The sequence below is a fragment of the Leuresthes tenuis genome, unplaced genomic scaffold, assembly GCF_036924035.1.
Source record: "Leuresthes tenuis unplaced genomic scaffold, fLeuTen1.0.hap1 SCAF_12, whole genome shotgun sequence".
NCBI classification, from domain to species: Eukaryota; Metazoa; Chordata; class Actinopteri; order Atheriniformes; family Atherinopsidae; genus Leuresthes; species Leuresthes tenuis.
The window spans coordinates 5,109,034-5,121,125 of NW_027325366.1; the positions used below are offsets into that span (position 1 = coordinate 5,109,034).

General features: G+C 39.1%; 2 protein-coding genes across 2 annotated transcripts in view; both read left to right on the top strand.

Moving 5' to 3' along the window:
• esyt3 (extended synaptotagmin-like protein 3) overlaps positions 1 to 12,092 on the top strand; it is a 148,956-nt gene that overhangs the window by 96,116 nt on the left and 40,748 nt on the right. The gene's annotated exons all lie outside the window — the stretch shown is intronic.
• Positions 1 to 12,092, top strand: part of dnah7 (dynein, axonemal, heavy chain 7) — a 98,524-nt gene that overhangs the window by 78,369 nt on the left and 8,063 nt on the right. The window contains exons 49-60 of the mRNA XM_072397643.1: positions 1,070 to 1,203; positions 1,333 to 1,668; positions 1,909 to 2,035; positions 2,354 to 2,548; positions 5,136 to 5,228; positions 5,314 to 5,490; positions 5,690 to 5,851; positions 5,959 to 6,159; positions 6,306 to 6,467; positions 7,031 to 7,216; positions 9,388 to 9,525; positions 11,665 to 11,895. Of these exons, the coding sequence (XP_072253744.1) occupies positions 1,070 to 1,203; positions 1,333 to 1,668; positions 1,909 to 2,035; positions 2,354 to 2,548; positions 5,136 to 5,228; positions 5,314 to 5,490; positions 5,690 to 5,851; positions 5,959 to 6,159; positions 6,306 to 6,467; positions 7,031 to 7,216; positions 9,388 to 9,525; positions 11,665 to 11,895 (2,142 nt within the window). The remainder of the gene's footprint in view (positions 1 to 1,069; positions 1,204 to 1,332; positions 1,669 to 1,908; positions 2,036 to 2,353; positions 2,549 to 5,135; positions 5,229 to 5,313; positions 5,491 to 5,689; positions 5,852 to 5,958; positions 6,160 to 6,305; positions 6,468 to 7,030; positions 7,217 to 9,387; positions 9,526 to 11,664; positions 11,896 to 12,092) is intronic.

Here is a 12,092-nt window from a genome sequence, read left to right on the forward strand (position 1 = left end):
AGATAAATGTTGTACAATTTTGATTTGACTAACATGCTTACACGCATTTTTAGAAAACAAGTCAAGTTTTGATCGGGCTTACACAATTTTTTCTTTTTTTTTCTTTTATTTGTGCAAATGAATAAGGAATATAGTATTTTTCTATTCTATTCTAAGTGGGCTGAATTACCATTTGGTACAGTGCGCTTGGGGTTGAATGTCTCATCTTTACTCCTCTGTTTTTTGTGGCCAGACATGTTAATCATTGACTCATTTGACCACAAAACTTTTTTCCAGAAGGCTTTGTCCATCTGGTCATCTGCAAACTTTTAGTCAAGCTTTTAGTCTCTTTTTTTGACAGCAGCCTCGCTGTCCATGGCAATGTAAAACTCAATGAATTGTGGACAGTATTTGAGCACTTCTATAGCAGACTTTGGAGCTCGGTGGCTCTTAGGTTATTTCTGACCATCCTGACCATTTTTTCTAAGCAGAAGCAAAGTTTGAATCTTCTTCCCCAACTTGATGAAGTGGTTACCCCTACAATGATTTATACTTTCATCCAGTTTTTGAACTGCTGATCTTGGAATCTGCAGTTTTTCTTAGAAATGAACTAAAGAGTCTATCCTCCTTAAGTTGATCTACTTTCCTTTTTCTCAGATCTACAGTAAGCTTCTTCAAGGGTTGTCAAACAGATCCTTTTATGTTGGCACAAATAAGCATCAAATCAGTCATAAACTATAACAGGAAGTTAAGAGGCCTTAGCCTCGATAGGTTAAAACACATTTTTAATCTTTTGGCACTACTAAATAAATAATCAAAGCCAGGTCATTTATATTTTAAATATAGTATGTATAAAGACCCCAGAAAAATGTAATCGTATGCACCAAAATCTTAAGTGTGTTTTTGATTAAAGATGTATGTTGGACAGTTTTTTGCCCCAGATAGAGAACATTTCAAAGACATTTTTGAAGGATCAGTTTTGCTATCTGCTACAAGAGTATGAAAACTTTCAGTTGGACATGTGCAGGCTTCTTTGTACATGTTCATGTTTGTAAGCTGTATGTAAGTGTGTGTATCTCTTGTGATGCAGGTGACCTTGCTTAACTTCATGATCACCCCAGAGGGCATTCAGGATCAGCTGCTGGGCATTGTGGTGGCCCAGGAGAGACCTGATCTGGAAGAAGAGAAACAGGCTCTCATTCTACAGGGAGCAGAAAACAAAAGGTATAGAAGAGCAGATCAGATCTATGTCTAATATGCTGAACTTATCAAAAAACAAAAAGGAAAAAATATAAAGGCCTTCCTCACAGTTAGAAAAGCAGATCTGGTTAATTTGACTTGGATTTTTGTCAGGCAACTGAAGGAGATTGAGGACAAAATCTTAGAGGTGCTCTCCTCCTCTGAGGGCAACATTCTGGAGGATGAGACGGCCGTCAAAATTCTCTCTTGCTCCAAGGTGCTAGCCAATGAAATCACAGAGAAGCAGGCTGTGGCCGAAGAGACAGAGCAGAAGATTGATAAGACCCGCATGGGTTACACACCCATTGCAGTGCATTCTTCCATCTTGTTCTTCTGTATTGCTGACCTGGCTAACATTGAACCGATGTACCAATACTCCCTCACCTGGTTTATTAACCTCTTCGTCAGCTCCATTGACAGCTCAGAAAAGAGTGATGACTTGGAACAGAGGTAAGCAGGCCTGGCTTATGTGCCAGACAAATACAAGTTCCTATGAGTCTCTTACTTTAAGGCTCTCAAGAAACAGCTTTATGGTTTTTCTCCACTCAAAGAATCCCTTATAAAATGTTAAAAATTGAGTTTATTACCAGTAAATGTGCTTGAGAGGGGATGAGTTTGTGAGTTGTTTGGTTTGAATTTACGCTCCACTGAGCAAGATTATTAAAGCTGTGGCATATGTTTCTCCCTCAGACTACAGATCCTTCAAGACCACTTTACCTACATGCTCTATCTCAATGTGTGTCGCTCACTGTTTGAGAAGGATAAGTTGCTCTTCTCCTTCTGCCTCAGTGTCAATCTTCTCATGCACAGAAAGCTGGTAAGCATATACACAAATCATCACAGATTTGCTAGACAAATAACAGACGTCTGAGAACACATCCAACATAGTTTTTGGATGTATTAGTGAGTGATTAGCAAGACAAACAAGATGGTTATTGTCAGTTATTGGAGTTTGTCTTTTTATTGATTGCTGTAATTCAGAAAACTTGTATCTTGTATACTCAATTTGAGGAAAGCTGCAACACAAAGATAATCCCATAAATTGTCAATCATTAATCCACTTACTCACAAATACTGGTCATTTGGCTGCTGTGTTCACAATCTAAAAAGTGCATGATACTGAATACTGTTTTAGGTAGATGAAGGGGAGTGGCACTTCCTTCTAACTGGTGGTGTGGGTCTGGATAACCCCCATACCAATCCCTGCACCTGGCTCCCCAAGAAGTCTTGGGATGAGATATGCCGTTTGGATGAAATGGAAAGTTTCAAAGATTTCCGTCGTGGTATGACAGAACTCAGAAATGAGTGGAAACAGGTGTACGATAGCCCAGTGAGTTTCATCTTTCATCTTGTTGCAATTGCTGTATATATAGTGTGTCAGAGAAATACGTGACAGCAGACAATATGGTTTAATGTCCACATCTTTAAAGTCAGAATGAATAGAATAGAATTATTAAAAAGGACCAGACAGAAAAGAATATGTGTCAGTTTGCTCTCAGATTACTGTTCATATGAATGAATAGGAATTGATTAAATATATTTTGGCAAGAAATGTGGTCATGAATAACATTTTAATTGTTCAAACTGAGTCACTTTTGAGCGGCCAAAGTGTTAGACCAAATCTACTTAGGCTACGTAGGTACCCCAAGAATGATGGCTAGGGGAACCAACTGACCATTGTCTGCATAATAAATGTAAAATATTCAGAGCTTTTGAAAGCTATGTCCCAAGTACTACTTATGGTGGTATACTGGGACCGTATGCACACGCAGCTTCTTGGTTCCAGCAAATGTTTACATGTAGAATAAGAGTAAAACTCAGAGCAGTGCCACATTGGGTACTGTGCGCTGCTTTGATTTGACATCTCATGACTGTGCCTCAAAGTTCAAAAGCAGCACACTTTCTATAGCTGAATTTTCAAAGTGTGTCTAGTTAGATTACAGACAGAAAAAGCAAACTGACGTTTACTTAAGACATCTTTGCATTTATAAAGATATGAGATTGGTGGAAACTGAAAATGAACATTATTGCTTTTTTTCCCCTTCAGCAGTACTTCATAGAATAGTTGTTCAAGAAACAGATGAAAGTGCTGGTGTTAATCTACGCTGTTTATACTGTTGGACTACCAAATGTGGTGAAGCAAAGTTTAAACTGCTTGTTATGTAAGACTGCAGCAAACGTTGTGTCTTTGTTGATTTGCTTGTAAAAGCTTGAAAAAGACGTATGATACAGACAGAACTATGCAAAACAGTTTTAGTGAGTGTTGCTGTGGGGTTTGGCACAAGAGTCACAGGTGAGCTTGCCCATCATGAAGCTGAGAAGGGCAGCTCAGTGGGAGCTCCCAACACTGATGGACACTCCACCTTCAGTGTGAGCAGCCTTACGGCTGAATCCACCACCACTTCTTCACAGAGACATACACTGGGTTAAACCTGCTTCCAAATTCAGTTGGAAACAGGCTTTTATTTCACATATTATCTTTTATATTATCTAGATGTAAACTACTAATTTCATGCTGGAGACGTATATTGTATACTGTATTTCTGTCACAGAATGTGAAACGATTATTATACCCACATTAATAGCTGGAGTGTTTTTATTATAGTGTTATCATCTTGTATGATTCATTATAAAGCTATCTTTGTTATGGTTAAAAGAATATTTTTCTGTTAAATTGAGTTTTTTTATTCCTTTTAATAGCCTCTTTTAACTATTTTCTGATTCTGTTATCTCATAAGGAGTTTTCTTTTTTATTTTCATGCTTTATGTCAAATAGCTGAGTTTATTTATTTGATTTGACTTTGATTATAATCTAAATGCTGCTTAGATATAGGATAGATGTATAGAAGATAGTGCAAGGGGAAATGATTACTTGTCAGGTACAGTAGAGAAACAGAGAAGATAGTCAACTATCTTGGAATTATAAAGTTTATTGAAGTTTTATTTAATTAAATCCATTCCATTTCTGTTGTGCAAATCCCATCTATGCAATTTAGATACAAGAACAGCTGTTAAATCAATATGTGGTGCACACAAAAGTGTGTGCAATGCTTTTGTCTATTTGCCATTCACACACATGCACATACATATACACACTATCTTTGATTTATAATCAGCACAATCAGCCACAGCGCTTCTGTCTAATTAGATCTAGTTTGTTCCAGATGTAGAATTCACATTTATTCAGTCTTGACGCAAGAACAGCTGTTCAATCAGGTAGTCTGGTTCTCAGACTCACACACACCAACACACTGCTGTTCTCATGGAGAATCCCCTGGAGATCTTAAATAGGTGTATCTGTCTCAAGCACCTGCCAACACACATAGCCAGAAGTAACTCCACAAACAGCCTGGGGGCAATAATTCCAAAAGTTTCCGTTACCATTGCTTGCTTCCACTGGTTCACTTGTTCCACAAATTAATCAAACATATAGCGGAGAAGCAGTATCTAGTGTTTATTTTTCTTCTTTTTTCCTACCTCTGTGTCCTTCCACTTATTCCCTTCCCATAGCTGTTTCTTTTTAGCTAAGCTATCTTCCAAAATGTTTCCTTACACATTCACAAATTCTACTTTCTACTTAATGTTTCCTCTTTCCACTTAAGTTTCCCCCAAAAATAAATCCTTCAGTAGAATTTATCTTTATGGTAACCTTGATAAATAACCTTGCTTTCCCTCATTCCAAACAAAAGCAAGATATGCCCTTTAATCACCTGGGTGTGTGCCCTACAACTCCTCTACTTTACTTGGATGTTGTCTTGACCTGTCACTACTATTTGAATTTACGCAACAGAAGATGTTGGAAAAAAAAAGTGAATATATTTGTGGTACATTCTTCCTGGAAATATGACAGCTATGATATTTAGAAGCATCCACATGTTCCCTGCTGAGGCTAAAGTTTGTTTCATGCATATTTACAGAACCCCCATCAGACTCTGTTCCCTGATGAATGGCAGGAGAGGCTGAGCCAGTTTCAGAAGATGCTGGTGGTTCGTTGTCTCAGACCAGACAAGGTCCGTTGAAAGAGGGAGTCATGTCAGTTTACTTAGACTTTTTTAAATGAGCGGGCACTGATTATTCTGTTGATTTGCCCTCCAGATTATTCCCATGGTGCAGGAGTTTGTTTCAAACAGTTTAGGGCGTCCCTTCATCGAAACACCACCCTTCAACCTAAGTAAGGCCTTTGTTGACAGCCACTGCTGTGCTCCTCTGATCTTCATCCTCTCCCCTGGCTCAGACCCCATGGCAGCTCTGCTCAAGTTTGGAGATGAAAAGGTACAGAGACATCTGGAGAATTCGGCAGCTTTGAAGTCGGCTGCTTGCACAAACTCTAAATGAAAGGATATATTGAATCCTCTAAACTGACCAGGCTCCCACAAAACACTCACAAGCGCTGAAAAATTTGGGCATAGCTCAGTGCAAAATACAGTTAAGTAATGCAGTGTGTGCGTGCATTTCTGCTATTACCCCTCAGGGCTTTACAGGCAACAAGCTGACCTCGCTCTCTCTGGGACAAGGCCAGGGTCCGATTGCTATGCAAATGATTCAGACAGCCATTGCAGAGGGCACATGGGTGGTTCTGCAGAACTGCCACTTGGCCACCTCATGGATGTCAACACTGGAGAGAGTTTGTGAGGTCAGAACACGGTTTCTTCACACAGCTTTTGTACCCAGTGAGAACACTGTTAATGTAGATCTTTACATATATTCATGCAATGACCCGTGCTTTGTGACTGAGAACAGGGGCTGAGTCCAGATACCACCCACCCAGACTTCAGACTGTGGCTGACTAGCTACCCGTCTCCCACTTTTCCCGTGACGGTGCTCCAGAATGGTGTGAAGATGACCAACGAGGCTCCGAAGGGGCTCCGTGCCAACATTGCACGCTCCTTCTTAATGGACCCCATCTCTGATCCAGAGTTTTTCGACAGCTCTAGCAAGCCAGTAAATTCCCCTGCATGTTTGAGTGTTTGCCTTGGTTGCCTGCTGTGCATATCAAATGTCTACTTTGCTTTTGCTGTTGGAGTACTAAATAAACACTTATATTTGTCTTGAAACTTGCCTTCCATCTGTGTTTATTCACCTCCCAGGCTGTTTTCAAGAAGCTCCTGTATGGCCTGTGTTTCTTCCACGCCCTAATCCAGGAGAGGAGGAAGTTTGGACCTTTGGGCTGGAACATTCCATATGAGTTCAATGAAACTGACCTCAGGATCTCTGTGCAGCAGCTACACATGTTCCTAGAGCAGTACCAGGTAGCTGCACTTTGCAATTCACATTGAAAGATCAGATCAAATGTAAACCAACACAGAAACCGATAACTGAACAAATTACATACAATGTGCATTGCATGCTGTAAGAGCCTTGTTCTGGCATACATGCTTTCTACAGGGTATACACTCCTGTGAACTGATTTATCTCGGTTCATAAGAGTATACATTGTCACATGCAGATTTACATCCATGCTCCTCTTCTCTGTATATGTTATGTTCAACAGCTATGCCTGTAATAGAAACTGGCATTCACAATTGGGTTCTGCTTTGCTCAAGTGTTCACTGTCTTAAGCCATATTCAGAACCTCTCTTGACATTTTCCCACAAACACTCCACCACTCCTGGTCCTCCTGCTGCATCTGAGAAAAAGTGACAGAAATAAAATACTAAGGATAGATTTTTTGTTCAAGGTGACATTTTTAGCTTGTAACCGAGTGTTACTCAGTGAATTTGTAAGTGAAATGTTTCTCAAGAAAATGCCACACTGGTCACAACCTCACACTATGTCAATATTATTTAAAATGTCAATTTCATGTTTTCTGCAGGAAGTTCCATTTGATGCCATTCGCTACATGACTGGTGAGTGTAACTATGGAGGCCGTGTGACAGATGACTGGGACAGACGGACCCTCCGTACGATCCTCTCAATCTTTTACACCTCAAAGGTCATCGTAGACCCTGAGTATAAATATGATCCCAGTGGCCTTTACTATGCACCCGCTGAGGGAGATGTAAGTTACTCAACTAGCTTCACTATAAATCACTATAAAATCGTGTGTTACTGACCCACCCAGTTAACTTGTGGGTCATACTGGTTAACTGTGAATTGTTTGTTTAACATGCCACAATGAGAGATGATTGAAGGTGTGACTACTTGTGAAACCATCTTGGGAGATATCAAGGCGACATTGTAAGAGGTTCAGTCCTCTCTCAAACCATCTGGTTTCTTTGTCCTCAATTTGAGCATTAATGTCCTCACAGGATGTCCTTTAGCCTTAAGATTCAGGTGGATGCTGAATCTTCATGTGAGATTTTAGCTCTCTTACATTGAGCTTGAGGGTTTTGTTTAGTTTCACCTTTATAAATTCCATTCCCTGCTGCACTGAACTGCACTTGCAGCATTGCTTGGCTTATGTTTGTGTATTTCATCCTTAGGGGGAACAAGTTTTTGCCTAAGACTAGGACACACTGGGAAATTGTGTTTGGAAAGAATATTTCTTGATTTTTCAGACAGTAACCACATAAAAAATGCCACAAATTATGCACCTGTTCTACTTTTCCTCTCTGCAAGATGTTGTAATTTATTTTCTTACATATCTCTTTGCTGACTTAACAGAAGTCCAATTTGGGGATCCAGAGGTTTGGAGAGATTTGTTGTAATGTGTTTGCTCCTCTTCAATTCTCTCTGTTTTAATGGGGTCCCTAATGGTGTCAAGATCTGATGATGGCCCTTCTCTGTTTCACTATTGGGTGTGAGTCAAAGGGTTTCCAGTATACCCGAGTTCTGAGATTTGTGTCCTACTCTGTGACCTTGATGATACTGTCCACCAAATTAATGTGTTCAGTGAAGTCTTCTACTTGGGTTTTAATTTTGACCCAGGTGTCATTCACATATCTGAACCAGTGGCTTAGTGTTCCCTTGCAAGATGTCAGGGCTCTGCTTTTCACTTTGTCTATGTAATTTTTGTTATAGATTGCAAAAAGAAGCTGGAGACATACAAAAAGATGAACATCCAAGGTGTTACTGTATAATGCTGTTGTTGTTTTGGAGCTCCCCAGCAGTTGTATCAGTAAGATTAAGTCAGAAACCAGGACTCAGGAAAATTTCTGTTTATTTTATTTACAATGAAAAGAATATACAAACAAGCAAATAGCAAATTCATCATTGTTTGCATTTTATTTGAAGATTACTAATCAAATATACATGTAACAAGGAAAAAGTGACTTTTGCCTAACATATGTATTTCAGAATAACGTTGCAATTTATCCTCTTTGTCAAATCCAACCACTGCAGCGTAATTCAATTCAGTTCAGTTCAGTTCAGTTCAGTTCAGCGCCAAATTACAACACCTGTCATCTCAAGGTACTTCAATAATATAGTCCAATTCAAGCCAATTGGAGTTCAATTCATTGTAATCATAATCCAATGAAATCCAATTAATTAATTTCAAAATAAATCCAGTTCAGTCACACAGAGTCAATTCAAAAACATTTTCCTAGCTAAGGAAACCAACAGATTGCACCGAAACTTCTCTTCGGTCCAATCTCCCGTCCTGAGCATGCCTGAGGCGACTGTGGAGAGGAACAACTCGCTTTTAACAGGAAGAAAGGGTGGCCATCTGCCTCAACCAGCTGGGCTTTGAAAAAAGAGGGGACAACAAACACCGTAACATCATTCATACATACATATGTATGCAAATACACATAAACATGTTAGGGAACATTTTAATTATCGGTTACAAACCCATCAGGTACACAAAGCTGCAGGCTGTGTAATTGCTTTAGAAAGTCAAAAAAAGAAAAGAAAAAAATGACAAACTCTTTGGTTTTTATTCATTCACATCGTTGCTGAGCTACCTTCAAAAAGTCATTAGGAGGTAGAATTTGTATAACAAGGCACAGAAGGTAGCAACTGTCACTGAGAGTTGATATATTTGTTAATACAAGTGCAATCTATAGCATGCACCATTTTATTTGGCTTATTGTTCTCCTGTACTTCACCCCGTCCACCCAAATCTTTTATTCATGAATTCGCATTTACATATTCATTAAAATAAATGTCAGCATTCTGAGGAGCAGAGTTGTTTTTCAAGGAGTATTATTACTCGAGATGATTCCGGATGTTTCTGTTCTCTGACTTCACCTCATTCCTCTCCCTCCGTTTTTTCTTTTTCTCTTGCAGTACAACAGCTACTTAGAATTTACGAAGTCACTTCCCCTCAACCCGTCGCCAGAGATATTTGGCATGAACGCAAACGCAGATATCACCAAGGATCAGGCAGAAACACAACTCCTGTTTGATAACATATTGCTTACACAGGTAAATCCACCTCACCTTATAACAAACAATTGTATTATATATCAATATATTTTGGTAATTGTTGAGCAATTTAGATTTGTGAGTTTTCAGCTTTCCTTCAGTCCATTTTAAAATAGCTTTAGCCCAGAAAAGACAAAGGCATTTCTGAATCATGTGGCTTCTTCTGTGCATGATTGAGCTCTAACCTGCATTTGTCGATGGCACAACGGTTTTGTTGATTTCTCAAAATGTTCCTGAGCCCATGCAGTGATTTCCATGACATAATTATGCCTGTTTTTAACGCACCACCACCTGATAGCCAGAAGATCACAGGCATCCAATACTGATTTTTGTCAGTGCCCCTTGCACACATGCCTACCCCCCATTCCAATTTTATTGAGAGGTGTTGCTATCATCAATTTCAAGATGAGCAAATATTTTTCATGAAATCATTTTTCACTTTTAACATTTGATATATTTTATATCAACATAAAATTTGAATATAGGGTTTTGAGATTGTAAATCATTACATTCTGTATGTATTTACATGATACACAGCTTCTAAATGTTTGGGAATTGGAGTTGTAAGGGTTGACTAAATAATTCACACTCTGACCCAACAAATGCAAGTCCCACATATACATACAGAATACACAGACTTGAGTATATGCATGAAACCTCATATACATAGACCCCAAAACGTAACTTCTAACAGAATAACACAACATATGTACGTTTCCTGAAGTTCTCCACTGTGAACTTAATTTTTTATGTCCTCCTATAAAAAAATCCATCTATCCAGCATTAATTAAAGAGAAAATATATAAATATTTTATCTGTACAAAAGGTTGTCTTCTTTTGACACTGCAGAGACACAGTATGACTCACAGTGGCTTTGGTGGAGCTGTGTGATCTCACATCATTATATTTCAGCGTCGCAGAGTTGGACTTGGTTTGCTTGTTGTGGATTATATCTTACCAGGTCCCTGCAATTTTACATCAAGATCTACTTGAAGATGAAAGAAGTGCTGCTTCTCCTGCACAGTATAAAGGGATATTTATTTATATGTTTATCTTTTTTTTATTATTATTTTAAGACACAGAGCAGTGTCTTCCACTTGTCAAAAATGTTTTGCTATGTTAAAAGTTAGATTTTTTTGGAATGCCTTTGAATTTAAACTTGATATGAAGGGAGTGCAATGGGTCTACTCAGTCAGGGTCTACATAACTCCAGAAAAGATGGGCTCTGTACATGTGCCTATGTCAGCTCTGTCTACAGAGGGAGTGTGAGTTCACAGCATCAGGCTCAGGTTGCCACAAACAGACAATTATCTCCACATTCGTCGTGACTGCTAGATTTAAAGTTAAAATTAAAACTCACTGGAGTCTGGAATTTATTCATATGTATTCTATTCAACGTGATTAATATTGGCGTCACTCATGTGTGGACTTCATTAGCATCTAATATGGTCTCATCAGTCTCAATGATCGATAAACAGGGAGACACTTAAAATGGAATGAAGCAGCTATTTATCATTCTCCTACTGTAACCCTGGTGCCATTAGCCAATGATTATCTATTACCGGTGGCTAGTGACTAAACATCGTATAGGTAAATGGTTCAAGTTGGACTGAGGGGAAAGTGGAGGAATCACAGATTAGAGTGAATAATTATCAGCATGACGGAGCATTAGAATTGTTGATGAGAGTGTGTCCAATTACTGTGTGGGAGAAATTGGACGGAAAATGCTGTGAAGCCTCTCAGCTTACGCTCTATGATGAGATCATAAGATTATACTTGGTTGAAATCCTGAGTGAACAGTGTTACTATTTGCTGTAGCTTAGGCTCGGGTCTATAAATAAAGAATATGAAGGTGAAATTAAGAGGTAAGATATCGAGTGTCATTCTGTGTCCTATGAGATGTCTAAATTTGAATCTGTCTGGCATAAAGGTGATGAAATATTAGCAAAGTAAAGTCAGACCTTCTTAGAATCATGATCAAACTAACACCAGTGGAAAAGAGTCCTTAAAAGAGAATGCATAATATGACTAGTCCAAGACTGCAAATGGTAATTTTCTCTGAAAACGATGAACTGTCATTCCAGTCAGAACCCTGTGTCCTGCCTCCCCTTCTCATTAGTTCTCTGTTTCTCTGATCAGTCCCGCTCCTCAGGCGGAGATGCCAAATCCTCCGATGACATGGTCTTTGATGTGGCAGCTGACATCCTGAGCAAGCTGCCTGCAGACTTTGACTTAGAAGCAGCAATGAGGCACTATCCCACCAGCTACAATCAGAGCATGAACACAGTGCTGGTGCAGGAGATGGGCCGCTTCAACAACCTCCTCTGCACCATCCGAGACTCCTGTGTCAACATTCAGAAAGCCATAAAGGTACACACATGCACAGCACAGGTAGAAAGAAGGGGAAATTTGACAGTGTCAAATTTGACTGAGTGAATTTTGAGTTTGTTGATATTTTTTGCTCCACAAGGGACATTTTTAACATCTCACCTCAGCACTAATAGCTTTCTGGAGATTGAGTTACTAAACTCGACCCTGGTGCAGTTCTCAGAGATCCTTATTGTTTG